The sequence below is a fragment of the Heteronotia binoei genome, chromosome 4 (genome assembly GCF_032191835.1).
Source record: "Heteronotia binoei isolate CCM8104 ecotype False Entrance Well chromosome 4, APGP_CSIRO_Hbin_v1, whole genome shotgun sequence".
In the NCBI taxonomy this organism is placed as follows: Eukaryota; Metazoa; Chordata; class Lepidosauria; order Squamata; family Gekkonidae; genus Heteronotia; species Heteronotia binoei.
In genome coordinates this window covers 168,346,323-168,373,037 of record NC_083226.1, presented here as the reverse complement: position 1 = coordinate 168,373,037, position 26,715 = coordinate 168,346,323, and the positions used below count along the sequence as shown (strand labels likewise).

The following is a 26,715-nucleotide window of genomic DNA, read 5'->3' as shown; positions in this document are numbered from 1 at the left end:
CAATAGTACTGTCAGAGCCGAGAAAAAATAACGATTGTGATTTCTCCACATTATAAAGCCCTCCTCCCGGATCCCCCTACTGACTGTGCGTTCCCCAGTGCACTACCATCAGTTTTGAAAAATGATAAAAAAGGGTTTTAAACACAATGGAGGAAAATATTAAATTAACAAGAAGGCGGCGCTTTGCGCATGGGTGAGTTTCCAGAAGAAGATTAGCATTCAATTAGAGAACTGTTCTAGAAACGGTAGCCAGATTGCGTTGGGTTTCTCTCATTTATCCCCTGTGTAATGTATGATTTGTTCGTTAATGGCCAAAAGCTCTTCAACCTGATTTTCAATTATATGCACAGAATGTGATAATAAAATAATGTGCTTTTCTGTAAGTGATGCTTCAGTAGACAAGAACTTGGCATGTTTTTAGGGAGTTTCCATATTTTGGGGATTTCCAGGTCTAAGGGAAGGTCGGAAGGGGAGTAGTACATTAAAGTTTCTGCTTTAAGGTAACATTAATTCTATTCAGGCCTCATTTTGGGCAGGAGCTCACAGGAGCAGAGCTCCCGAACCTCTAAATTTTATTGTGCTCCCCCCCCCCCCCAAAAAAAAAAGTTGTTTCTGGGCTCCGTTGTTCAAACTCCCTGTGAGAATTTTGCTGAACTCTTAAGATCTGACAAACTTTCTAATATTTCCCCCCACAAAAGAAGGGGGAAATAACCAAAACATATAAAGCAGACAGATGGAAATCTTCATCTTGCCACTGTGGCCACGCAGGAGAAAGTAATTTTAAAAGTATAATGGGAGTAAGGTTCTATTATGATCATTATAATCCAAGAGGCATTTTAAGGTAGATGCTGAGCTGATATACTTTAGCGCACCTTCCGGTGATGTCAGGGGAGCGTGGCATATGCAAATGAGTTGTGCTAATGAGCTCCGGCACCTCTTTTTCTACAAAATGACCCCTGATTCTATTGATCAGTTCTTTCCGAAAGGAACCTGTAAGAGAGCATCTCTCTGTTTCTCTGGAGTTGGTTTTAAACAAAAAGTAATTAAAAAATTAATGTATCTACTTCAAAAAATTTGGGAAGGACAGATCAGTGAGCATGAAATAAATATAATGAGCATCAGCAGATATATATATATATATATATATGTGTGTGTGTGTGTGTATATATATAAGTGTTAGGGTTGCCAACTCCAGGTCTGAGAATTCCTAGAGATTTGGGGCCACAGCCTGAGGAAGGGGAGGTTTGGAAAGGGGAGGGACCTCAGCAAGTGATAATTCCATGGAGTCCACCATCCAGAATGGCCATTTTCACCAGATGAAGTGATCTCTGAAGTCTGGAGGATCTCCAGGCTCCACCTGGAGGTTGGCAACCCTAAGGGTATCCTTCCACTGTATTTATTTTATTTATTTAATTTCATTCGATTTATATCCCGCCGTACCCCGCCGAAGCGGGCTCAGGGCGGCTGTAATCATGTAATGTTGTATCTTGCATCCTGAACTCAGTTCATACCATACTGGGAGTCAGCATGGTGTTGTGGATAGATAGTTGAACTAGGATGTGGAAGACCCAGATTCAAATTCCGCTCCCCTGCCCTGGAAGCCCCCTGGGTGATCTTGAGCCAGTCTGTCTCTCCCACAGGGTGGATGTTGTGATGATAAAATAGAAAAGGGGGACTGCCGTTGGACAATTGCCACTCTGGGGTCATGAAGGAATTTTCCTCCAGGTTAGATTGACCAGGTATCCTGGAGGTTTTTTTGCCTTCCTCTAGGCCTGGGGTGGCCAAACATGCTTAATGTAAGAGCCACATAGCATAAATGTCAGATGTTTTGAGAGAAGGAAGGAAGATAGATGAAGGGGAAGGAGGGAGAGAGGGAGGGTGAAAAGAAAGCAACTTTAACATTAAATGTATTCTCCAAGCCACCAACTAGCTTGGCTTGAAGAAATGATTTAAAGAGAGAAATGCCTTCTCCAAGCTGATTGATGGGGTGGTGGGGACTTCGAGAGCCACACAATGTGTGTGAAAGAGCCACACGTGGCTCCAGAGCCACACTTTGACCACCTTTGCCATTGAGTCCACCCTCTAAAGCAGCCATTTTCTTCAGGGGAACTGATCTTGGCAGTGCAGAGCTCAATTGTAATAGCAGATCTCCAGGAGCCACCTGGAAGATGGCAACCCTAAGGCTTCCCCTCCACACACACACACACATTCCCTTCACCTCCTCCAAGGAGTCGATGAGTTGTGGTGAGTTGTCGTTGCCTAAAGCCAGCTGTTTGTCGTTTCCAGGAAGAGTGGGATCACAGCAGCAGTGGCAGCTCAGGATCCCGGCCTAGTTCAGGCTCCGGGCAGGGGTCTTTTCTAAGGTCTGGCGGCCGAGGAAGAAACAGCCAGTTGAGGCGTTCACGCAAGGTATCCTCTGGTGGCGACTGTGGTGGTGGTGCTGGTGAAAGCTGGATGAGGAAGCCGGGGGAAAGTGGCTACTATCCCGCCCCTCCGCTCAGTACAGTTTTGAAACCTTTCAGCCTAGGGTTGCCATCCGCCAGGTGGCACCTGGAGATCTCCCAAAATTACAATTGATCTCAGGGCAGGAGACTTATTACTAAAAAGATTTATTAGCTAATTAAGTTGGGGCACACTGGCAACCTAATGCCGCTGTTGGAACACACCTGGAAGTGATGTCAGCGCATTGCCAGCAATGCTCTAGCATTCCTCAGAAGTCCTTATAGAGTTTTTGCAGAACACTAGAGTGTCCCATGTCACTTCTGATTTAACCCTGACGTAATATTGGTTTACTGGAGCACTGCCAGGCCTTTCCTTCACCCCAGGTCCTTCTCTGATGCCCAAGGCATAAGTGGGAATAAAAGGAATTTACACGGAGGTCTCTCACAATATACTGAGGCCACACACCCCTGATGTAGCTAGTCCTCCTTGAGCTTACAGTAGGCCCTGTACTAAGAGCCCTGTAAGCTCTTGGAGGATTGGCTACATAAGGGGTGTGTGGCCTAATAAGCAAAGGAGCTCCTGCTACGAAAAAAGCCCTGGCTCTCCAGATGACCAAGATCAGTTCACCTGGAGAAATGGTGCCTTTGGAGGGTGGACTCCGTGGCATTCTGCTCTGCTGAGGTCCCGCCCCTCCCCAAACCTCGCCCACCTCAGGCTCCGCCCTCCAGGGGGAGCTAGTGATGCCAGCCTCCAGGTTGGACCTGGGGATCTCCTGGAATTACAGCTCATCTCCAGACTGTGGAGATCAGCTCCCCGGGAGAAAATGGATGCTTGGAAGGTGAATTGTATGACATTGTACCCTACTGAGGCCCCTGCCCTTCCCAGGGTCCACCCCCAAATCTCCAGGAGTTTCCCAGCTTGGATCTGGCAAACCTACCCCCTTAATCTTCTGCCAGAGGAAAACCTGACAACCCTAGAGGGGGAGCTCATCTCTGTAGTAATACCAGAACTCCAGGACCCACCTGGAGATTGGCAACCCTCCATTCAGCCAAGGGAACTTTCCACCAGCTTCTGTGGGCTCCCCCCCCCTCCCCACGCTTTGCCCTTGATAGAAGAGCCATTTCAGCCAAAGTTAGGCTTTAATCTTTGCTAGTGGACTGGCAGAATATAGACCAGGGTCTCTTGGCTGCTGACTGCTGTGAGCCTTGTCCTCCTCCAGATTCTTTTGCTTCTTCTTTAGCTGGGTTCCACTGGGTGCCAACACAAAGTAGGCCTCGCTTCTCAACAAGGAACTGAATTTCATTACTGCCTTAGAATCCTGCAGTTTGTAAAAAGGTGCAAGATGTTTCCTTAAAGTAGGGGTCCCCAGCGTGGTGCCCACAGGAGCCACGGTGCCCAATAACACCTTTTCTGGGGCCTGCCAACTGTTCCCTCTAAGCTGAGTTGGTGTGAGCCAGCTGACAGATTTTGAGCCTCCAGCTCACAACATTTTCGTCTTAGCTCAGAAATGATGAACCTGGAGCACACTAATGTATGCAGGAGCTCACAACTTCCATGCCAGTAGCTCACCACTTTAATGCCAGGAGCTCACAAAGTAGATTTTTTGCTCACAAGTCTCTGCAGCTTAGAGGGAACATTGCCTTCCAAGTGTTTTTAGGAAGTGGGTGGGCTTTTGCCCAGCAACGCTTCAGATTGGCCATTGGAGATTTGATCGGCTGAGTAGATTTTTTTAAAATGTTGCTTTGGCAGCAGCTGCTATTGTAGCACAAGGATCTATGCTGTGTGACTGAAAGTATGGTAAACTGCGGCAGCCATTTTGTGGCTGGCACGGCCTCTTGTGGCAACCATTTTGTCCCTGCGCCCACCACGCCGTGTCAGAATTCCAAAGGACTCCACAGGCTTAAAAAGGCCTTAAGGAAACCCAGTAACGTCACTGTTCTTCAATTTGTCACAAGGTTTTGTACACCATTACGCCAAACAGCATCGTTTGCTGGGATGTACAGACCCTGCTAGTTACCATTTTGTTTCTTTGCAGAATTCTGCGTGTGTTTGTGTGTTCGTTTGATTTAGGATCTGGAGAAGGAACGCGTTTTCTGGAGTGCTAGTGGGCAGCCAGTGGGAGTGGAGAGTTGCTGGTTGTGGTGAGAGAAATTTGTCCTCTGATACCTTTTTAAAAAATGAAAGGACAACAACCATGCTTTCTGTGATTTCATCCTCTTTAACTGAAAAACAGCTCATATGGCATTACACATTTTTTAAAAAAATGAGTGTTCTGCAAGCACCAGTCATTTCCGACTCTGGGGTGATGTCACGTCACGACATTTTCATGGCAGACTTTGTTACGGAATGGTTTGCCATTGCCTTCCCCAGTCATCTACGCTTTCCCCCCCCCCACCTCCCAGCAAGCTGGGTACTCTTTTTACCGACCTTGGAAGGATGGAAGGCTGAGTCAACCTTGAGCCAGCTACCTGAACCCAGCTTCCGCTGGAATCGAACTCAGGTCATGAGCAGAGAGCTTGGACTGCAGTACTGCAGCTTTACTACTTTGCACCACAGGGCCGCTTCTGCCCCATTAAATGGACATAAATAACAGAGCAGTATGATTTGCTCCTCCAGCGAGAAAGGACCGTTATGGGCTAAGTCGATGTGTACCGGTGTGATGCTGTATATGTATTCTGCTGTAGGTTTCATTTACAGCCCCTTTTTCCCAACTGGCTGCCCACACTCTTCTCAGTTTCGCTGGCCCAAGCCCATTGCCAGCAAATAGCAAGTTAAGTTGGGTGTGTCGTATCTCCAGCCTATTGTGCTGCCTGAAAATAACCAAGAACTCTCGCTCTGCCTTCCCCCCCTCCTCTCTCTGTAGAATGGCAACAGAGACGGCTCCCTTGACATGCTGGGCACGGATATTTGGGCAGCCAATACCCTCGAGTCCTTCAGGTAAGCTTGTCTTGGGAGGGCACTGATCCCTTCTTCTTTCTCTTCCATAAACGAGCCAAATCTTGCCACTTCCTTCCTTTTAATCAGACTGTGGTGCTCTATGGCAGGGGCGTCAAACTCATGTGTTATGAGGGCCGGATCTGACGTAAATGAAACCTTGTTGGGCTGGGCTGTGTGTGTCATAAAAAGTAATACCAAATAGCAAAGATATAAACTTTATAAAGGACACGCACCCAACGCAAGCAAAGATTTTTTAAAAAACTTATATTTATGCTTAAAGAGTTATCACTCCTGCAATGTTTTATTTATTTAACAGTTTTTGATAACTGACACTTCTTGTTCTGAGTTATTGCATCAAAACCTGGAGACAATGTCTGGGCTGTAGGAATCTTGAGTATGCTATTCAGGTGTTGTTAAAGTCACAAACCTACTTTTGATTTGTTGACATTCATTACAGAAATCTCGTGGTCAATGCTTTGAGCCTAAGACTCAGAAGAAAACATGAAACGGCTGGGCATTTCGAGCTTTTGTAAATAAGTTGCTTCATGTGCTGGTCAGCCAGTGGAGAAAATAGAGGCTTTGCTCTGTAGCTCTGCTGTGTGATTGAGCAAGCCTGGCACAACAAGCTGTGATGCAGAAGGAAACAAAACAGAGAGAGAAGGAAGCAGGCAGTTTCTCAAGGGCTGGATAGGAGCCCCTGGGGGGTCTGATCTGGCCCTTGGGCTGCATGTTTGACACCCCTGCTCTAAGGTGAAGCCTTTGGCCAGTTGTGTTCTCTCAGCCTGGCCTACATCCCAAGGTGGTTGTTCTGAGGTGGCCACACCTCCCTGATGTAGCCAATCCTCTTAAGACCTTAGAGGGCTCTTAGTACAGGGCCTACTGTAAGCTCCTGGAGGATTGGCTATATCAGGGGTGTGTGGCCTAATATGCAAAGGAGTTCCTGCTACAAAAAAAGCCCTGACTGGGGTAACCAGGTAAGACTGGCAACCAGTGGAAGGTTTGAGGGCAGAGACATGGTAAGGCGTGCCATTGCTGGTATGATGATGTCACTTCTGGGAAAACCTGGAAGAAGAGTAGGTTTTTTATACTCTGTTGTTCTGTACCTTAAGGAGTCTCAAAGGGGCTTACAATCACATTCCCTTCCTCTCCCCACAACAGGCACCTCGTGAGGTATGCTGGCCCACCTTAGCTTAATACGTAGAGTGGTTTATCCCCAGGTCACTGCAACTACAGAGCCTAAATTAAGGTTGCCAGCTTCCTAGTTGGACCTGGAGATCTTCAGTCATCACAACTGATCTTGGGTTGCCAGTCCCCGAGTCCCTGTGGCGTTTCCCTCAGTTTCCAAGGCTTTTTCCATACCCACAGTGCTCTGAACACAATGACATCATCACATTGGGGATGTAGTGTGGCGACTCTCTGATTTGAGGGCAAAACTTTATGGTTTAAAGCCAGTTTTACCACAGAGTTTTGCCCAAAAACCAGAGCAGTGCCACATGACATCTCCGATGTGATGATGTCACTTCCGGATGATGTCATCATTTTAGTGGATGCCTCCCTCCCCAAATCCCCCCACCAGAGTGATGGAGGGACCTGGCAACCCTAAGTGATCTCCAGATGGCAGTGATCCATTTCCCTGGAGAAAATGGCTGCTTTGAAAAGTGGAGTCTTGGGTAGGGGTGTCAAACATAAGAACCATCAGGCCCCTGGATGGTTCTTATGAGGCCCCCGAGCAACTGGCTGCCGTCTGCTTCCTTCTCCCTCTTTCTTGCTTCCTTCTGCACCTCAGCTTGCTTTGCAAAGCTTGCAAAATTGCACAGGAGTTACAGAGCAAAGCCTCTATTTTCTCTATTTCTCTATTTTCTCCCCCTTCTGGTTCTCTGGGGAGGGAGGGAAAGAGCCAGAGCTTCCTTTGCCCAGTTCTCTAGATCCCATGGGAGAAATGCAAAGAAGGCACCTTTAAGACCAAACAGCGCTAATGTTTTAAGCATGGTTTTTTTAAAGTTTTTTTTAAAAAAAAACCCACTTTAATCGTGTTTGTCTGTGTCCTTTAAAAAGGGTACCTCTCTGCTACTTAATCTTAAATAGGTACACACGTGACTTGGCCTGACATGGCTCAGCCCGACAAGGTCTCGTTTATGTCCGATCCGGCCCTCATAACAAATGAGTTCGACACCCTTGGTCTAGGGCTTTGTACCCCACTGAACTCCCTTCCCTCCTCCAACTTCGCTCCAAAATCTCCAGGAACGTCCCAAGCTGGATTTGGCAACTGCTTAGGATCAAGCCCTAAAAAAGCCCTGCTTAGGATCAAACTCTATGTGTTCTACATAGTCTTGGTCAGTTTATTAGACCGTATCTCTGGTTTTGTACATCCCTGAAATATGTGCAGGCTGATCCCCACCCCCCACCCCTCTTGCCCCAGATCAGTTTCATTTTTGGTATTTTGTCTCCCTAATCTCTCTCCCCTGCTGTCTTTGCAGCGGTGCCACCTGGGACTTGCAGCCTGAAAAACTTGACTTCACGCAGTTTCACCGAAAACCCCACAACACTCCCAAGCATCCTGTCCCGCACATAGACAGAGAAGGGTGAGTCGCCGTTTGACCGGGCGCAACATTCAAGCTTTGCTTTGGGACCGTCTGTTCTGGTTGGAAGGCTGGGGAAATCCGAATGAGGAGCCACAGAGGAGAGGCCTTGCAACGCTTTTTGTTTCTTTGGCTTCGTTTCTGTTTTCTGTGGCCCCGGAAGGTCGGAGCAGAACCAGTGGGTTGAAATTAAATCCAAAGAGTTTCCGGCTCAACATTAGGAAGAACTTCCCGACCGTTAGACCAGTTCCTCGGTGGAACAGGCTTCCTCGGGAGGTGGTGGGCTCTCCTTCCTTGCTGGTTTTAAAACAGAGGTTAGATGGCCATCTGACAACAGTGCTGATCCTGTGAATTTAAAAAGGGAAAGGTAGTCCCCTGTGGCGCAGAGTGGTAAAGCTGCAGTACTGCAGTCAGAGTTCTCTGCTCATGACCTGAGTTCGATCCCAGCAGAAGTTGGTTCAGGTAGCCGGCTCCAGGTTGACTCAGCCTTCCATCCTTCCGAGGTCGGTAAAATGAGTACCCAGCTTGCTGGGGGGAAAGTGTAGATGACTGGGGAAGGCAATGGCAAACCACCCTGTAAAAAGTCTGCCATGAAAACGTCCTTATAACCATCACCATCTTCAAGTCCTTGAAGAGCTGTCCTATAGAGGATGGTGTGGAATTGTTTTCTGTGGCCCCGGAAGGTAGGACCAGAACCAGTGGGTTGAAATTAAATCAAAAGAGTTTCTGGCTCAACATTAGGAAGAACTTCCTGACCGTTAGAGCAGTTCCTCAGTGGAACAGGCTTCCTCAGGAGGTGGTGGGCTCTCCTTCCTTGGAGGTTTTTAAGCAGAGGCTAGATGGCCATCTGACAGCAGCGAAGATCCTGTGAATTTAGGGGGAGGCGTTTGTGAGTTTAGAGCGGTTCCTCAGTGGAACAGGCTTCCTCCTCAGGAGGTGGTGGGCTCTCCTTCCTTGGAGGTTTTGAAACAGAGGCTAGATGGCCATCTGACAGCGATGAAGATCCTGTGAATTTAGGGGGAGGTATTTGTGAGTTCCCTGCATTGTGTAGGCGGTTAGACTAGATGACCCTGGTGGTCCTTTCCAACTCTATGATTCTAAGATTCTATTATTTATGACCTTTCTCCCCCAGTGGCTTACAACATTCTCTTCTCTTCTGTTTTACCTTCACAACAACCCTGTGAGGTAGTAAGATTTCGGGAATGCTGTAAGCAAGTTTTTTTTTTTTGTAGTGGAAACTCCTTTGCAGATTAGGCCACACAACCCTGATGTGACCAGCCCTCCTGGAGCTTAGAGTAGGCCCTGTAAGAAGAGCCCTGTGAGCTCTTGGAGGATTGGCTGCATCAGGGAGGTGTGGCCTAATGTGCAAAGGAGTTCCTGCGACAAAAAATGCCCTGGCCGTAAGCAACCAAAACTGCTATAGTTCCTTGTCTTGAATTCTTCTGCAGTAGCATTGCGGCATACCTTATGGTATGCTGCCGGAAAGTTCAGGAAAGACAAAAGGAAACACTGCTTTACCCAGGGAGTGATTAAAATGTGGAATTTGCTGCTAAAGGATGTAGAGATTGCCCCAGACATAGACAGTTTAATGGTCACTGTTCCCAACCAATGTTGTCACATTTACAGCTCTCACCAAGTCCTGAGTATTACTTAGGACCAGGGCTTTTTTTTTGTAGCAGGAGCTCCTTTGCATATTAGACCACACACCCCTGATGTAGCCAATCCTCCTGGAGCTTCCAGTAGGCCCTGTACGAAGAGCCCTGTAAGGAATTCTAGCAGGACCTCCTTTGCTTATTAGGCCACACACCCCTGATGTAGCCAATCCTCCTGGAGCTTACAGTAGGCCCTGTGAGAAGAGCCCTGTAAGGCATTCTAGCAGGACCTCCTTTGCCTGTTAGGCCACACACCCCTGATGTAGCCAATCCTCCTGGAGCTTACAGTAGGCCCTGTACTAAGAACCCTGTAAGCTCTTGGAGGATTGGCTACATCATGGGGGTGTGGTCTAATATGCAAAGGAGCTCCTGCTAGAATTCCGCCCCTGCTAGCCCCCTGTACTAAGAGCCCTGTAAGCTCCTGGAGGACTGGCTACATCAAGGGTGTGTGGCTTAATATCTAAAGGAGTTCCTGCTATAAAAAAGCCCTGCTTAGGACCAAGACCAGAATCCCTTTCCCTCTGATAGATTTTGTGACCATCTGCTGGAAGGCACAGTCACAGGGAGTATCTAGAAACCCTTTTGTTTTCTCCTGACTTGAGCACATATCGGCCCAATCAATGTGTGGATAGTTAAAATCACCCATTACAACACAGTGATTGCGTCCAGCTGCTTTCCTTGCTCTCTTTTGCTATTTCTAAATCATCCTCTAACCTTTGATCTGGTGGGTGATAACAGACTCCCAGAGTTAAGCTCCTTTTGGGCACACTGTTTCCATCCAGGGGTGGAATTCTAGCAGGAGCTCCTTTGCATATTAGGCCACACACACCCTGATGTAGCCAATCCCCCAAGAGCTTACAAGTCTCTTTTTTGTAGAAGAAGACTGCAGATATATACCCCACCCTTCTCTCTGAATCAGAGGCTCAGAGCGGCTTACAATCTCCTATATCTTCTCCCCCAACAATAGACACCCTGTGAGGTGGGTGGGGCTGAGAGGGTTCTCACAGCAGCTGCCCTTTCAAGGACAACCTCTGCCAGAGCTATGGCTGACCCAAGGCCATTCCAGCAGTTGCAAGTGGAGGAGTGGGGAATCAAACTCGGTTCTCCCAGATAAGAATCTGCGCACTTAACCACTACATCAAACTGGCTCTCTTTTTTGTAAGCTCTTGAAGGATTGGCTACATCATGGGGACGTGGCCTAATATGCAAAGGAGTTCCTGCTAGAATTCCACCCCTGTTTCCATCCATTGCGTTTCTGTAAACAAATCTGCGTCTCTTACATTCTCGGTCTTACTGGACTGTATGCTGTCTCCGGCATACAGAGCCACTCCGCCTCCGACCCTCCCCATCTGTCGTTCTGATGCATTCCCCTGCCACAAATTGTGTTAGTCTTTCAGATGCTACTGGACTCTTGCTCTTCTTTTACTACTACAGACATCTTGATATCCCCAAAATGAACAAGAGTCCTTTGGCGTCCAGCAGTATCTTTACTACTTCCGTTTGTAGACAGGGCAACTCTGAACTCTTGGTCTTTGCCTGGTGTGTGGCCTATGTCTGTAGGATAGTATGCTTTGGGGCTTGCTAATTTCTACTCTAGAGCCTCGTGGCGCAGAGTGGTAAAGCTGCAGTACTGCAGTCCGTGCTCTCTGCTCACGGCCCGAGTTTGATCCCAGCGGAAACTGGTTCAGGTAGCCGGCTCCAGGTTGACTCAGCCTTCCATTCTTCCGAGGTTGGTAAAATGAGTACCCAGCTTGCTGGAGGGGAAAGTGTAGATGACTGGGGAAGGCAATGGCAAACCACCCCGTAAAAAGTCTGCCGTGAAAACGTTGTGAAAGCAACGTCACCCCAGAGTCGGAAACGACTGTTGCTTGCACAGGGGACTACCTTTACCTTTATCTTTAAGTTCTGCTCTGAGATCTGACTGGGCCACAGGAGAAACAGTGGTTCAGTGGTAAAGCATCTGCTTGGCATGCAGAAGGTTCCACGTTTCATTCCCAGCATCTCCAAGCAGTAGGTGGTCTGAAAGATTTTAGCCTGGGGCCCTGAAGCAGACAATACTGACCTTGATGGGCAAAGGGGGTTGCCATAAGTTGGTCGCAACTTGGCAGTACTTTCCACCATCCTATTGTTGTTATTATTAGCATCTTCTGGGCATGGAGCAGGGGTCACTGGGGATGTGGGGGAGGGGAGTGTTTGTGGAGTTCCTGCATTGTGCAGGGGGTTGGGCTAGACGACCACGGAGGTCCCTTCCGACTCTGTGATTCATAATAATTAGCTCAGTTCCACAGCGCTCCAAGCTTTTGGCAGGAAATGCCATGTTCCTCTTCAGCCCAAACTGACTGCCCAAACAGTCGCTATGGTTGTGGGACGGCTGGGGAGCTCAGCATCAGAACCAGTGGGGGAATTGGCTCTTGTGCAAGCAACAATTCTGTGGCCTGGGGTTGCCTTTTACAAAAACCTGCAAGTTTTACGTCCGTGTCATCCCCTGCTTGTGAACTTCTTCACAATCTCATTGGGACGCTAGATGCCAACGCATTCCTTTTTCTTGTCTGTTCTTTAGAACTGGGAAAGGCAAATGTGAGGACGGCGACAGCATCAACCTGAACGATATAGGAAAAGTTCTCCCAGCGTGGCCGGTAAGTTTCCAGTCGTTTTATTTGTATGCCCGGCGTCGTGTGTGCGCGGCAGATCATCGTGAGCTATTTGGCACCCAAGCCTGAATTGGTAATATACTCAAAGCCTTCTGATCCGTGTGTTTTCTCTTCAAAGCTTCCCAGATCTGCACTGCGAACATTTGCTGGTCAAACGTGCCTCTCTCTAACATTTGGAATGTTTGTATGACTTGTGTGTGATATTATTAGAAGAAGAAGAATTGCAGATTCATACCCCGCCCTTCTCTCTGAATCAGAGATTCAGAGCGGCTTACAATCTCCTTTATCTTCTCCCCCTACAACAGACACCCTGTGAGGTGGGTGGGGCTGAGAGAGCTCTCCCAGAAGCTGCCCTTTCAAGGACAACCTCTGCCAGAGCTATGGCTGACCCAAGGCCATTCCAGCAGGTGCAAGTGGAGAAGTAGGGAATCAAACCCGGTTCTCCCAGATAAGAGTCCACACACTTAGCCACTACACCAAACTGGCTCTCTTATTATTAATTATTATCTTTAATTTTATATCCCGCCCTCTCTTCAGGCAGACTCAGGACGGCTAACAGTCAGTTTAAAACAGTTCAAGAATTTAAACAATTAAAGCAGCAATTAAATACATAAAATACATTTCATGGTGCTGTTAATAACTTCAGTCGGCGGGATTGTAACTTTCTTTTTTACGGTGAACCTACGGTGGTCGTAATTCTTTATGAGTAATATCGCTCAGCAGTGTAGGGTGGCAATCCTCTCCCATTTAAGTTTTAAAGGCCTGCCGAAAGAGTTCGGTTTAACAGACCCTGTGGAATTGAGAGACATCCCGCAGGGCCCTTATGGTCTCCGGGAGGATGTTCCACATTGCTGGTGCCACCACTGAGAAGGCCCTGGATCGTGTAGAACACAGCCTGGCCTCCCTTGGTCCAGGGATGGACAGTCGGTTTTGTGTCCCTGAACGCAGTGCTCTCTGGGAAATGTATGGAGAAAGGTGATACTGTAGCTAGGCAGGTCCTCGACCATATAGGGCAGGGGTGGCCAACGGTAGCTCTCCAGATGTTTTTTTGCCTACAACTCCCATCAGCCCCAGCCATTGGCCATGCTGGCTGGGGCTGATGGGAGTTGTAGGCAAAAAAAACATCTTGAGAGCTACTGTTGGCCACCCCGATATAGGTCAATACCAGCACCTTGAAGCGGACTCAGAACACAAATAGGAATGTGATACTGCGAACGTGAGGATGTTGGGAACCTCACGACCAATGTTCCCTCTAAGCTGTGAAATCTTGCGAGCAAAAATTCTGCTTTGTGAGCTACGGGCATTAAAGTTGTAACCTGCTGCATAAATTAGTCTGCTCTGGGGCCGTTTTTCCTGAGCCGAGACAAAAATGTGTGAGATGGAGGCTAAAAAATTGTGAGCCAGCTCACGCTAACTCCGCTTAGAGGGAACATTGCTCATGACCTGAACTGTCACCTTGCACATTACAAAAAGGATGAATTAAACAAAATACATCAATTTATCACTGCTGTTGGAAATTTGGAAAGAAAGGCCTTGAATTTAGCCTCTGAATTGATAGCCGCCAGATTAAGAAATCCTCAATATACCATATATAATACAAATGCATCTCTCAAGAGTGGATATATAAAGCAAGACCACAGTAAACCGGGCTCAGCAAGTAACTAAAAGTTGATAGTCCACAGAAAAAGCCGCAAGTAAATGAGACCAAACACGTTTTGGCCCTATGGGCCTTCTTCAGTGGTCACAAACACAAACCTACTGGAGAGCCAGTTTGGTGTAGTGGTTAAGCGTGCGGACTCTTATCTGGGAGAACCGGGTTTGATTCCCCACTCCTCCACTTTCAGCCGCTGGCATGGCCTTGGGTCAGCCATAGCTCTGGCAGAGGTTGTCCTTGAAAGGGCAGCTGCTGTGAGAACCCTCTCCAGCCCCACCCACCTCACAGGGTGTCTGTTGTGGGGGAGGAAGGGAAAGGAGATTGTGAGCCGCTCTGAGACTCTTCGGAGTGGAGGGCAGGATATAAATCCAATATCTTCATCTACCTCACAGGATGTCTGTTGTGGGGGGGAGGAAGGTAAAGGAGATTGTGAGCCGCTCTGAGACTCTTCGGAGTGGAGGGCGGGATATAAATCCAATATCTTCTTCTTCTTCTTATAATTAGCCAGAACAAGTGTTAATTGATTCGTGCACATTTTATTCTTGTCCCGTGATTTTCATGCTCACACATAAAAAAACGTAAGGGGCTGTGGCTCAGCAGTAGAGCATCTGCTTGCCATGCAGAAAGCCCCAGGTTCAATCCTCTGTATCTCCCGTTAAAAGATCTGGCAGGAGGTGATGGGAAAGACCTCAGCCTGAGACCCTGGAGAACTGCTGGCAGTCTGAGTAGACCAGGAGTGTCAGACTCATTTCTTATGAGGGCCGGATCTGACATAAATGAGACCTTGTTGGGCCGGGCCATGTGTGTCATCCAATGTAATGCCAGGTAGTGGAGATATAAACTTTATAAAGGACACAGAGGCTGAAACTAGACGGGCGGTTTGCAGCCGCCTCAAGGAAAACCAGCTGGAAGAAGAGTGCCCTGGAGTTTCCGGACAGCGCTGGAAGAAGGGGTGGGCCTTGGGTGGCTGGGGAGTCTCTGGAACGCTCACACGTCCCGCTCGTGGCTCCCCAGGCGCTCGTAAGGCACCCCCCAGCCTTCCAGACGGCCTTCTGGGCACTGCCTCGGAGCCGCCCCAGTGAAAAAGGACCACTTTCCAAATGGTGCCTTTTTGAGGCGGTTGGAGCGTCCTCGAGGACAGGGTAAGTGCAGGACGGGGGCGGGCGGCAGATGTTGCTGTCTGGGCGGGTTTTTTGGGTCGACTTCAGAGGCGTCTCTTGAGTTGACCCAAAGTGCCGGTCTGTAATCAGCCAGACAAACCCAATTAAAGATTTTGTTTCTCTGCAGTGTGATGGAGGGAACTGGGCAAAGGAAGCTCTGGCTCTTTCCTTTCCTCCCCAGGGGATGAGGAGGGAGTGGAGCCTCAGCCAATAGAAGGGAAAGAGGCTTTGCTCAGTAGCTCTTCTGTGCAATTGAGAGACCCTGGCGAAGCAAGCTCTCCCTCCCCCCTCCCACCCCTTCCTTCCTAAGGGAAGAGCCTCAGACAATGGAGAAAATAGAGATTTTGCTCTGTAGCTCTTGTGTGGTTGAGAGAGCCTGGCAAAACAAGCTGTGATGCAGAAGGAAGCAAGAGAGGAGAAGAAAGCAGACTTTCTTATGAGACCTTGTCAAGCCGGGCCACATGCATCATAAAATCTAATGCCAGGTAGTAGAGATATAAACTTTGTAAAGGACACAGACAAACCCAATTAAAGATTTTGTTTGTCTCCAGTGTGATGGAGGGAACTGGGCAAAGGAAGCTCTGGCTCTTCCTTTCCCTCTCTAGGGGATGAGGAGGGAGCGGAGCCTCAGCCAATAGAAGGAAAAGAGGCTTTGCTCAGTAGCTCCTCTGTGCGATTCAGAGACCCTGGCAAAGCAAGCTCTGCCTCCCCCCATTCCTCCCCAAGGGAGGAGCCTCAGACAATGGAGAAAATAGAGATTTTGCTCTGTAGCTCCTGTGCGGTTGAGAGAGCCTGGCAAAGCAAGCTGTGATGCAGAAGGAAGCAAGAGAGAAGAAGAAGTAAGCAAACTTGCAGGCCGGATAGAAACCCTCCAGGGGCCTAATCCGGCCCCTGGGCTGCATGTTTGACACCCTTGGAGTAGGCAATACTGACTTTGCTGGACCATGGGTTTGATTCAGTATAAAGCAGTTTCATGCGTTCATGTGTAAACCACCCCCCCTGTGAATAGGCTGGAAGGGATGAAAAACGATTTCTTCTTCATCTTGCATCTAGGATAGAAAGCAGTTGTCTGGGTTTCGAAAGACTCAGCGAGCATATGGATTCTGTAAAACGTAAATGAGTTATAAGTGCAAGATGCTTCTTTGCTTGTCAATGAACCCCACAATGTTTTGGTATGGGGAGGTGGCTTTTATTCACTTATTTATTTCGGTATGCTTGTATTCCGCCCTTTCCCGCGAAGGGGCTCAAGGCAGATCGCAACATGCAGACGACAGTAAAACCTGCAGTTCAGAGTTAAAACAATACATTAAAATTAAACATAACATTTAGAGAAATTTAAAGGGGAAAAAATCGCGGCCGCCATTTTGGAATTTTTGAAGACTTTTTTGATAAATATCTTGGCTTTGGAGGCTCAGAAACCAGCGAAATTAGGCTTGCTGGAAAGGGCAAGCTCTGCTCTATTGAACCTGACTGTCAAATTTCAAATTGGTGAAGTTAAAAATTTCGTCATTTTTTAAAGGGGAAAAATTTCTTAAAAAATATATATCTGGGCCTGGGAAGCTCAGAAGAGAACAGAACAAAGACTAAATAAGAGAGAAAATTTAGACCTTTTGAACTTGGCAGCCAAATTTGTAAATTGTGAGACGGAAATTTTTGGTATTTTTATTTTATCTCCCTGCTCCTTGCCTAAATGTGAGAGAGATTCTTTAATAGATAGAGCTTATTACCTTATAACAAATTAGATTAAATAGTAATACAGGGATGTTTGCTAAGGGGGTGTGCACTGCTGGGGGGGTCGCAAAAGGGGTGGGGTGGGGTGGAGAAAATGTTATGTATGTGTACTAACATTTAATGACAAATGATGACACGTTATTACAATATATGACATTACAATAAATTGTTTTAAACTCAACATTAAACAGATAAAAACAATGAAACAATAAATAAAGCGCCCCACAGGCGGGAAGGGCACATCGTACAAGAGAAGCAGTTATAGGCCCAGATGAAATGTTCGTAGTAATTTCAGGATAGCCCTGCAGGAAGACACAGTGTCGCCACAAGGGAGGCCAACTGGTGGAGTAATAGCTGGAATAGGACGCCTGCTGCCTCAGCCATAAGACCGGCAGAATAGCTCCGTCTTGCAGGCCCTACAGAATGGCAGTAGCTCAGGTAGGGTCCAGATCTCCGTAGGGAGCTGATTCCACCAGGCAGGGGCCAAGGCTGAAAAGGCCCTGGCTGAGGCAAGTCGGACATCGTTTGGGCCAGGGGTGTTCAGGAGGTGTTGCGTGATCTGAATAACCTGCCGTGGCTCAGTGACCAGGCCTCTGCTTTGGCTGCAGGAGTTCCTCAGGTCAGTCCTTGGCCTTAGCAGCTCAAGGCAGTGTGAAAGTCCTCTGCCGGAGACTGAGCCCCCGGCAGTCTGAGGAGACAGTACTGTCCTTGATGGAACGGCGGCCTGATTCTGTGCTCAGAATCTTCTTTCTTCCCCTCTTTTTGATGTCATAATGTCCACACCATTGAAGGGTTCGGCAGAACCCATAAGCTCGCACAGAGTTATTTGTCATTGGGTTGATCCTAATAAAAGAGCCCCGTGGCGCAGAGCGGTAAAGCTGCAGTACTGCAGTCGGAGCCCTCTGCTCACGACCTGAGTTCGATTCCAGCGGAAGCTGGTTCAGGTAGCCGGCTCGAGGTTGACTCAGCCTTCCATCCTTCCGAGGTGGGTAAAATGAGTCCCCAGCTTGCTGGGGGAAAAGTGTAGATGACTGGAGAAGGCAATGGCAAACCACCCCGTAAAAAGCCTGCCGTGAAAATGTCATGAAAGCAGCGTCACCCCAGAGTCAGAAACGACTGGTGCTTGCACAGGGGAGCTTTCCTTTCTGGTCCTAATAAAGGTGTGATTTGGATTGCCTGGACTTTTTTTAAGCAGGAGCACAGTTCCAGCTGGCTTGGTGTCAAGGGGTGTGGCCTGATATGCAGATGAGTTCCCACTGGGCTTCTTCTACAAAAAGCCCTATGTGTGACAATGATGATGTCAGGGGGTGTGGCCTAATATGCTAATGAGTTCCTGCTGAGCTTTTTTCTACAAAAAGGCCCTGTGTGAAACAATGCTGACATTAGGGGTGTGGCCTAATATGCAAATGAGCTCCTGCTGGGCTTTTTCTACCACAAAAAGCCCTGTGGATTGCATTCTTGGCTTTGGGGATAAGCAGGGGTTTTTTTGTAGGGAAAAAATCCAAGCAGGAACTCAGTTGCATATTAGGCCACACCCCCTGATGTCACCATTGTTTCACACAGGGCTTTTGGGTAGAATTTCCATATTAGACCACACCCCCTGCTGTCAAGCCTGCCCGAACTGTTTTCCTGTGAGTTCCTACTCAAAAGCAGCCCTGGGGATAAGCATAATGTCGTCAAGGCTTCCCCCAGAGCATTCTGGGTGCTGTAGTTTGGGGAGTGTGCTGTGAATCTCATGAGCATCCCTCTCCAGAAGCCCTTATTTCTGTGGAAGGGTAGTGATGATTTCAGAGTTGACTTTTGCGCCACCTGGTGTTTCATTTTTGTAAGTGCATGCTTTTCTTTAGCTGAGCGTGTGATCAAGCCTGAACTCTCCCTAGAAGCTAAAATGGTTAAACTGGGTTTTTTTTAAAAGCAGGAACGCATTTCCATCTGGCTTGGCATCGGGGTGTGACCTAATATGCAAATGAGTTCCTGCTGGGCCTTTTCTTTTAAGAAAAGCCTTGGATTAATCTATATTGCTATATTATCGTTCAGCTTCAAGACAAGAAGAAGAAGAAATTGGATTTATATGCAGCCCTATACTCTGAGTCACAGAGCGGCTCACAATCTCCTTTATCTTCCTCCCCCACAACAGACATTTGTGAGGTAGGTGGGGCTGAGAGAGCTCTCCCAGAAGCTGCCCTTTCAAGGAGGTGCAAGTGGAGGAGTGGGGAATCAAACTCAGTTCTCCCAGATAAGAGTCTGCGCGCTTAACCACCACACCAAACTGGCTCTAAAGAAGATGATGATGATACTGGATTTAGATCCCACCCTCCACTCTGAATCTCAGAGCGGCTCACAATCTCCTTTACCTTCCTCCTCCACAACCCTGTGAGGTGGGTGGGGCTAAGAGAGCTCTCCCAGAAACTGCCCTTTCAAGGACAACTCTTGTGAGAGCTTTGGCTAATCCAAGGCCATTTCAGCGGGTGCAAGTGGAGGAGTGGGGAATCAAACCCGGGTAGCTCTGACACAGCTTGTGACTGACCCAAGGTCACTCCAGCAGCAGCATGTGGGGGAGTTGGGAATCAAACCCGGTTCTCCCAGATAAGAGTCCGTGCACTTAATCACTATGCCAAACAGTGAAAGGGGAAAAACCTCCAGGATCCCTGGGCCAGTCTGGACTGGAGGGAAATTCTGTCCTGACTCCAAAGTGGCCATCGGCATTACCCTGGGTCAGGGGTGGAATTCATGTACCACCTCCCAAGGAAGCCTGTTCCCCTGAGGAACGGCTGTCACTGACAGGAAGTTCTTCTTTAGCTGAAAACTCTTTTGTATCCTGGGAAGACAATAACTAGGTTGTAGAAGGATTATAGTAGGTTGCCATTCCACAATGAGATGCCACTGCGCATCTCTCCAGTTTGGTGCAGTAGTTTGGTGTAGCTTCTGTGAGCTCCTGCCCAAATGAGGCCTGGTATTGTCAGTTTCTCCTGGCATCCCCACGGTGGCACCGTAAAAGCCCCAGCTGCTGCCCTGTATAGCCCCCTTTGATGCCAGTCTTGTTGTTTAGGCCTCTAGTAGTCTTGGGATTTTGGTCGTTGTATTCAAAGGTGTAAAGTTGGCAAACGCAGAGCAGCGCAGATGGCTCTCAGCTTTTCCAGGGTGTGTGATTCCATTGCACTTTTCTTATATATTGGAGGTTCCTGCTGGCAGCCAGAAGGGGGCAGCAGATGTCCATGTACCACATAACACCTTTCTCTGTGCATCAGGGATGACTTTTCAGTTCTGTAATAAAATCACAACCAGACAAAACTCTGCTTTGGGTTGTAAGAAAATGTGATAAAGATATATATTTATGTGTGTTTTAGTCAGCATGAGTTTACATCTATTAGAAAACTTTTAAGTGAAATAAATACAGGGTTCCCTCCCTCCCTCTTTCTTTCTTTCTTTCTTTCTTTCTTTCTTTCTTTCTTTCTTTCTTTCTTTCTTTCTTTCTTTCTTTCTTCCTCTCTCTCCCCCTCCCTCTCGTTCTTTCAATCTCTTTCCCTCCCTCCCTCCCTCCTTCCTTCCTTCCTTCCTTCCTTCCTTCCTTCCTTCCTTCCTTCCTTCCTTCCTTCCTTCCTTCCTTCCTTCCTTCCTTCCTTCCCTCCCTCCCTCCCTTCCTGCTTTCTTTCTTTTTTTCCCTCCCTCCCTCTTCCTTCCTTCCTTCCTTCCTTCCTCCCTTCCTTCTTTCCTCCCTTCCTTCTTTCCTTATTAGCATGACTCATTTACACATGACACACCCTGCTTGCAAATGGGTTGCACTACTGAGCTCCTGCGCAGAGTGGTAAAGCTGCAGTACTGCAGTCAGAGCTTTCTGCTCACAACCTGAGTTCAATCCCAGCAGAAGCTGGTTCAGGTAGCCGGCTCCAGGTTGACTCAGCCTTCCATCCTTCCGAGGTCTGTAAAATGAGTGCCCAGCTTGCTGGGGGGGAAAGTGTAGATGACTGGGGAAGGCAATGGCAAACCACCCCGTATAAAGTCTGCCGTGAAAACCTTGTGAAAGCAACGTCACCCCAGAGTCGAAAACGACTGGTGCTTGCACAGGGAGACTGCCTTTACTGAGCCCCTGCACCTTTCCCCCCCCTAGAAAACGACCCCTGGGATAGAGAAGGTAGAGAAAGAAGTCCTTTTCTCCCTTTCTCACAAGACAAGACCTTGTGGGCTTTGCTCTCTGGTGGAAGCCTCAAGGGTGCTCTTCCCACAGCCCACACCAGGGGGCGCTGTGGCGTCTCCAGCCAGAGGTGCTCCGGCAGCCCTTTGGCACAGCTTCCCCTAGCTAAACAAAGCTCCGTGGAGAGGAAGCCGCTCGTGTCACTTTTTCCAAATAGTAAAATATAGCGTGTGCAGTAGCAGCCATTGCTATACACATCCTGAACAAGGGTCAGGGCACGCTCTCTTCCCATTGAAGTCATCAGGCGGCTGACCTCAGGATACCTAGCGAGTGGCAACCTCCTCCCCGCTTGGAACTGTGTCCTGCAGTTACCTTTGCTCCCTGAAGAGGGGATTGCGAAGAAAGTTGCTGTATATTTAGGGCTGCTGCTGTGTTAGCCTTTCACAAGGGATGATGGGGGCTTTAAGCCAGGGTCCCCCCTGAAATCATCCTACCCCTTTCTCTGCCTTAGAGGCTCTTGGGAGATATAGCGTGTCTTCTCTTCTGGCTGCGAACTCATTCAGGTGGGCGTCGGGCAGCCACCCTCTCTGTGCTAGGGGGTAAAACACACGACAAACACTGTGTAATTATATGCTGCAGATAAATGCTTTAAACGTTTAACTTATACATTTCTTCATAATTCTTTGTACACCAGTCACTCGACACAAGCTTCTCTTTAGTCCAAAGTCCATATTTAGTCCAAAGTCCATAAATAAAATTCCAGTCGGTGATACAGTTCTGGGTGCTTGTAGAAATATGGTACCAAGTTCTGCTGTCAATTACTTCCTCCTTGTTGATAGATGCAGCCAGTACTGGTAATTATGATTCCTTCCTGAGGTAGCAGTCCTCAATCCAGCAGGTATGGCTACATGAGTCCCAAGTTTAAAGCCTGTTTCATTACCACTTCTGCTTGGCCGTTTATCCTTCAATTCAGAACCCCTGCTTAGGCTTCCTGAAAATATTTGTGCAAAAATGACGCAAAAATTAGGGGCAGTGTTGTGTTAGTCCTTTGCAATATTGCAAAGGACTGACTTCGCAAATTCCGTATTCCTTTCACAACTTCGCAAACCCCATTATTCCCTTTGGAGACCGATTCCCATAGGGTATAATGGAGAATTGATCTGTGGGTATCTGGGACTGCGGCGGGGGGGGGGGGGATGTTTTTTGAGGTAGAGGCACAAATGGTTCATTTGTGCAAAAAGGAAAGATTTTCAGGAAGCTGTTGTGAGCTGTGACCTAATGAGAAGTTTGTGTAACGTGATTGGTGTACAAAGAATTATGAAGAAAAGTGTGAGTTAAATGTTAAAAGCATTTATTTGCGCCCAGGGCCGGCCCTCCCACTAGGCAAACTAGGCGGTTGCTGAGAGGCGGGGGGGCGGCAAATTGGACTCTCGCCCCCACCCCCGTGCCTCCCCCCTCCCCACCACTGCTGCCGCTAGCCCCCTCCAGGTTGCCCACCCCACCCCCAGCGTGGTGTCCCGCCCCACCCCCCGGCACTCCGCTTGCCTGCCCGCACTCCACTCACTCCCGGCTAAAAGTAAGCTTAACCGGCGAGCAGCTTGCGCCTGCGTATTTTGTAGAGACAAAACACGTAGGTGCGAGCTGCTTGCCGGCTAAGCTTACTTTTAGCTGGCGACCCCCAGAGGGAAGGGAAGGGAGCAGCGACGAGCAGACAAGCGGAGAGATTGGAGGGGGGTGGACGGGACACCACACTGGGGGGGACGGGCAGGACACTGCGTGGTGAGGGGGCACGGAGCCACGGGGGGCACCAGGCAGGAAGTCTGCCTAGGGTACCTCGGCGTCAGGCCGGCCCTGTTTGCACCATATAATTACAGTGTTTGTTGTGTGTTTTACTAATCCCCAGGTGGGGGCAGGGGATCCCCGAGTTTGGAGGCCCTCCCCCTGCTTCAGGGTCATCAGAAAGCAGGGAGGGGGGGGGACGTCTTCTGGGCACTCCATTATTCCCTATGGAGACTGATTCCCCATAGGGTATAATGAAGAATTGATCCATGGGTAACTGGGGCTTGGGGGAGGGGGTTGTTTTTTGAGATAGAGGAACCAAATTTGCAGCATAGCATCCAATGCCTCTCCTAAAAATACCCTCCATGTTTCAAAAGGACTGGACCAGGGGGTCCAATTCTTTGAGCCCCCAAAGAAGGTGTTCTCATCCATTATTTCCAATGGAGGGAAGGCATTTAAGAGGTGTGCAGTCCCTTGAAATGTGATGAATAGAACTCCCTTTGGAGTTTAATTATGCTTGTCACACCCTTGCTCCTGGCTCCACCCCCAAAGTCCCCAGATATTTCTTGAATTGGACCGTGCAGCTCTACTCTGTGCCTCAGTAACTTATTTGCAGGGTGAGGCCCGCCTTGCAGGGTTGTTGTTAGGAGTTGAAATGCTTTTCGGCCCCAGTGCCACATCCGGTCTGCTATTGAGAGGTCTGAGTTGGCCACCGGCTCCTCCAGCACAGTAATTGGCTGAAAAAAACTTCCCCAAGTCCATGCTAAGAGGAAATGCAGGAGTAGAGATCACTAATGTTCTTCCTTGTTTCCCGGCTGACGCCGTGGTCGGAGATTCAACGTGGTGTACTGGTCAGAGTGTCAGGCTAGGGTCTAGGTGGAGACCCAGGTTCGAATCTGGGGGGACCTTGGGCCAGCCACACACTCTTCTGCCCAACCTACCTCACAGGGTGGTTGTGAATATGAAACAGAGAAGGGGAGAGGATGCTGCAACATGTTTGGGAGAAAAGTAGGTATAACTGTTGAAACAAACAGTGTAATCCTGAACAGATTATTAATTTTTAAGTTTTATCTGTTTTAAATGTTTAATTGTTTATATGTTTAAATATTGTTTAATTTTTATGTCGGATCTATTGTTGGAAGCCGCCCTGAGCCACTTGTGGGAAGGGCGGGATATAAATTCTAAATAAATAAATAAAAAAGAATAACTATCCCTCTAAGACAGGGGTCCCCAACCACTGGTCTGTGGACCAGTCCCGGTCTGTGGCCCTGTTAGCAACCAGGCTGTGAGTTGTGTAATTATTTCATTATATATTACAATGTAGTAGTAATAACAGTAGTAGCAGCAATAGAAGAGACAATGACATTGGATTTATATCCTGCCCTCCACTCCAAATCTCAGAGCGGCTCACAATCTCCTTTTACCTTTCTCCCTCACAACAGGACACCCTGTGAACTGGGTGAGCCTGAGAGAGCTCTCCCAGAATCTGCCCTTTCAAGGACAGCTCTGTGAGAGCTGTGGCTGATCTAAAGCCATTCCAGCAGGTGCAAGTGGAGGAGTGGGGAATCAAACCCAGTTCTCCCAGATAAGAGTCCACGCACTTAACCATCACATCAAACTAATAGAAATAACGTGCATGATAGTATCATCCCAAAACCATCTCTCCACCACCCCCCCCCCCCCCGGTCCTTGGAAATATTGTCTTCCACAAAACCGGTCCCTGTTCCAAAAAGTTGGGGACTGCTGCTCTAAGACACTTGACTTCAGCGAAGTTAGAAGTCCGTAACTCTACTTTGATGATACTGTGAGCTTCAGTATCCCTTGCACTCTTCTGGCTTGGTGGAGGTTTCTTTAAAAGGAATTTATACCCCCCACCCCAAACACAAAGACTGGAATCGTTAGCTAATGGTAAGCTTTTACAGTTCCAATTCTGGGCAATGTGATAAAACACCAGAAATTGAACCTTTTTTAAAGATAAACATAAGAGAAGCCATGTTGGATCAGGCCCTGGACTTTTTCTGCAGCAGGAACTCCTTTGCATTTTAAGGCATGCCCCCTGATGTAGCCCATCCTCCTGGAGCTGACAGCAGGCCCTGTGAGAAGAGCCTGTAAGGAATTCTAGCAGGACCTCCTTTGCCTATTAGGCCACACCCCCCTGATGTAGCCCATCCTCCTGGAGCCTATAGTAGGCCCTGTGAGAGGAGCCCTGTAAGGAATTCTAGCAGGACCTCCTTTGCCTATTAGGCCCACACCCCCTGATGTAGCCAATCCTCCTGGAGCTGACAGCAGGCCCTGTACGAAGAGCCCGTAAGACCTTAGAGGATTGGCTACATCAGGGGGTGTGTGGCCTAATATGCAAAGGAGCTCCCGCTACAAAAAATAGCCCTGATCAGGCCAAATGGCCTATCCAGTCCAACACTCTGTGTCAAACAGTGGCCAAAACCCAGGTGCCATCAGGAGGTCCTCCGACTGGGGCCAGAACTCCAGAAGTCCTTCCATTGTTGCCCCTCCCCAAGCACCAAGAGTACAGAGCATCACTGCCCCGATGGAATCTTCCAGCTGTACTGTGCAGCTGATAGCCACTGATGGACCTCTGCACCATATTTTTATCTAACCCCCTCTTCCAGCCGTCTATGCTTGTAGCCACCACCACTTCCTGCAAAGTGGATTGATGTGAATCACTCCTCGTTCCAGAACCGGTTTTCTAGCAAAGGTTGCCAGTGATTAAAAGTCTGGACTCTTATGCTAAATCTCTGCCTATTTGGCATTTTTTCTGTTTGGTTATTTATTCACTTAGCAATTTTTTTAAAAACCCTGCCCCTTCCTAAAGGGTGTTTTTAGTGACATATATCCCCTTCCCTTCCTCTCCCCACAACAGACACCCTGTGAAGCGGGTGGGGCCGAGAGAGTTCTGAGAGGACTGTGACTGGCCATGTTCATCCAGCAGGCTTCATGTGGAGGAGGAGTGGGGAATCAAACCCGGTTCTCCAGATTAGAGTCCACAACTCTTTACCATGACTGCCTCCTAAAGTAAGGATTTGAACGTGGGTATTCCCATTCTAGCTTGACACTCTAAGCCAGGGGTGTCAAACTTGCAGTCTGGGAGCCAAATCAGGCCCCTGGAGGGCTCCTATCAGGCCTCCCCTCCCGAGCAACTGGTTGTCATCTGCTTCCTTCTCCCTCTCTCTTGCTTCCTTCTGCATCACAGCTTGCTTTGCAAGGCTTGCTCAATCGCACAGCAGAGCTACAGAGCAAAACCTCTGTTTTCTCCATTGGCTGAGGTTTCTCCCTTGGGGAGGAAGGGGGGGAAGGCAGAGCTTGTTTTTCCACGCTCTCTCAATTGCACAGCAGAGCTACTGAGCCAAGCCTTTCTTCCTTCTATTGGCTGAGGCTCTTCTCTCCCCCCCCCTCCAGTCCCCTGGGGAAGGAAGGAAAGAAGAGCTTCCCTGAAACCCATGGGAGAAATACAAAGAAAGCACCTGTAAGATCAACGAGCGCTAACGTTTTAAGCATGTTTTTAAGTTTTAAAAAATATATATATTTAATTGTGTGTATCCTTTATAAAGTTTGTATCTCTGCTACCTAATCTTAAATAGGTGCACACATGGTCTGACATGGCCCGGCACAACCTGGCAAGGTCTTATTTATTTCAGATCTGGCCCTCATAACAAATCAGTTAGACACCCTTGCTCTAACCATGACATCAGACTGGCTCTCTCTGATAGTTATCATTTCCTTTGGGACTAAAACAGGTTCTGAACAAAAGGACTTCCCTCCCCCCCTTGGGCCCTCTTCTGTCTTGCTCCTTCTTCCCGCTCCCTCCGGGGCTCCTTCCTCCCCCCCCCCCACCTCTATGGGATTCCTTGATGTTATGAAAATAGCAACCAATACAATCAACGCCGCCAGAAGTTCTTAAAATGCTAATTTCCTGTCTGCAGTTAGCAGGTAAGCACTTATGAGCTATTGTGGAACGTGGCCTCCCCGTCTGGGATCTCTCT

At 48.3% G+C, this 26,715-nt stretch overlaps 1 protein-coding gene across 4 annotated transcripts in view; it reads left to right on the top strand.

Annotated features, from left to right (window-relative positions):
* Positions 1 to 26,715, top strand: part of CTIF (cap binding complex dependent translation initiation factor) — a 181,662-nt gene that overhangs the window by 8,983 nt on the left and 145,964 nt on the right. For 2 of the 4 annotated variants that reach the window (XM_060236190.1, XM_060236189.1), the window contains exons 3-6: positions 2,287 to 2,409; positions 5,306 to 5,379; positions 7,857 to 7,961; positions 12,171 to 12,246. In XM_060236190.1, coding sequence (XP_060092173.1) covers positions 2,287 to 2,409; positions 5,306 to 5,379; positions 7,857 to 7,961; positions 12,171 to 12,246 — 378 coding nt within the window. The remainder of the gene's footprint in view (positions 1 to 2,286; positions 2,410 to 5,305; positions 5,380 to 7,856; positions 7,962 to 12,170; positions 12,247 to 26,715) is intronic. The other 2 variants (XM_060236193.1, XM_060236192.1) reach the window with 1 other exon arrangement.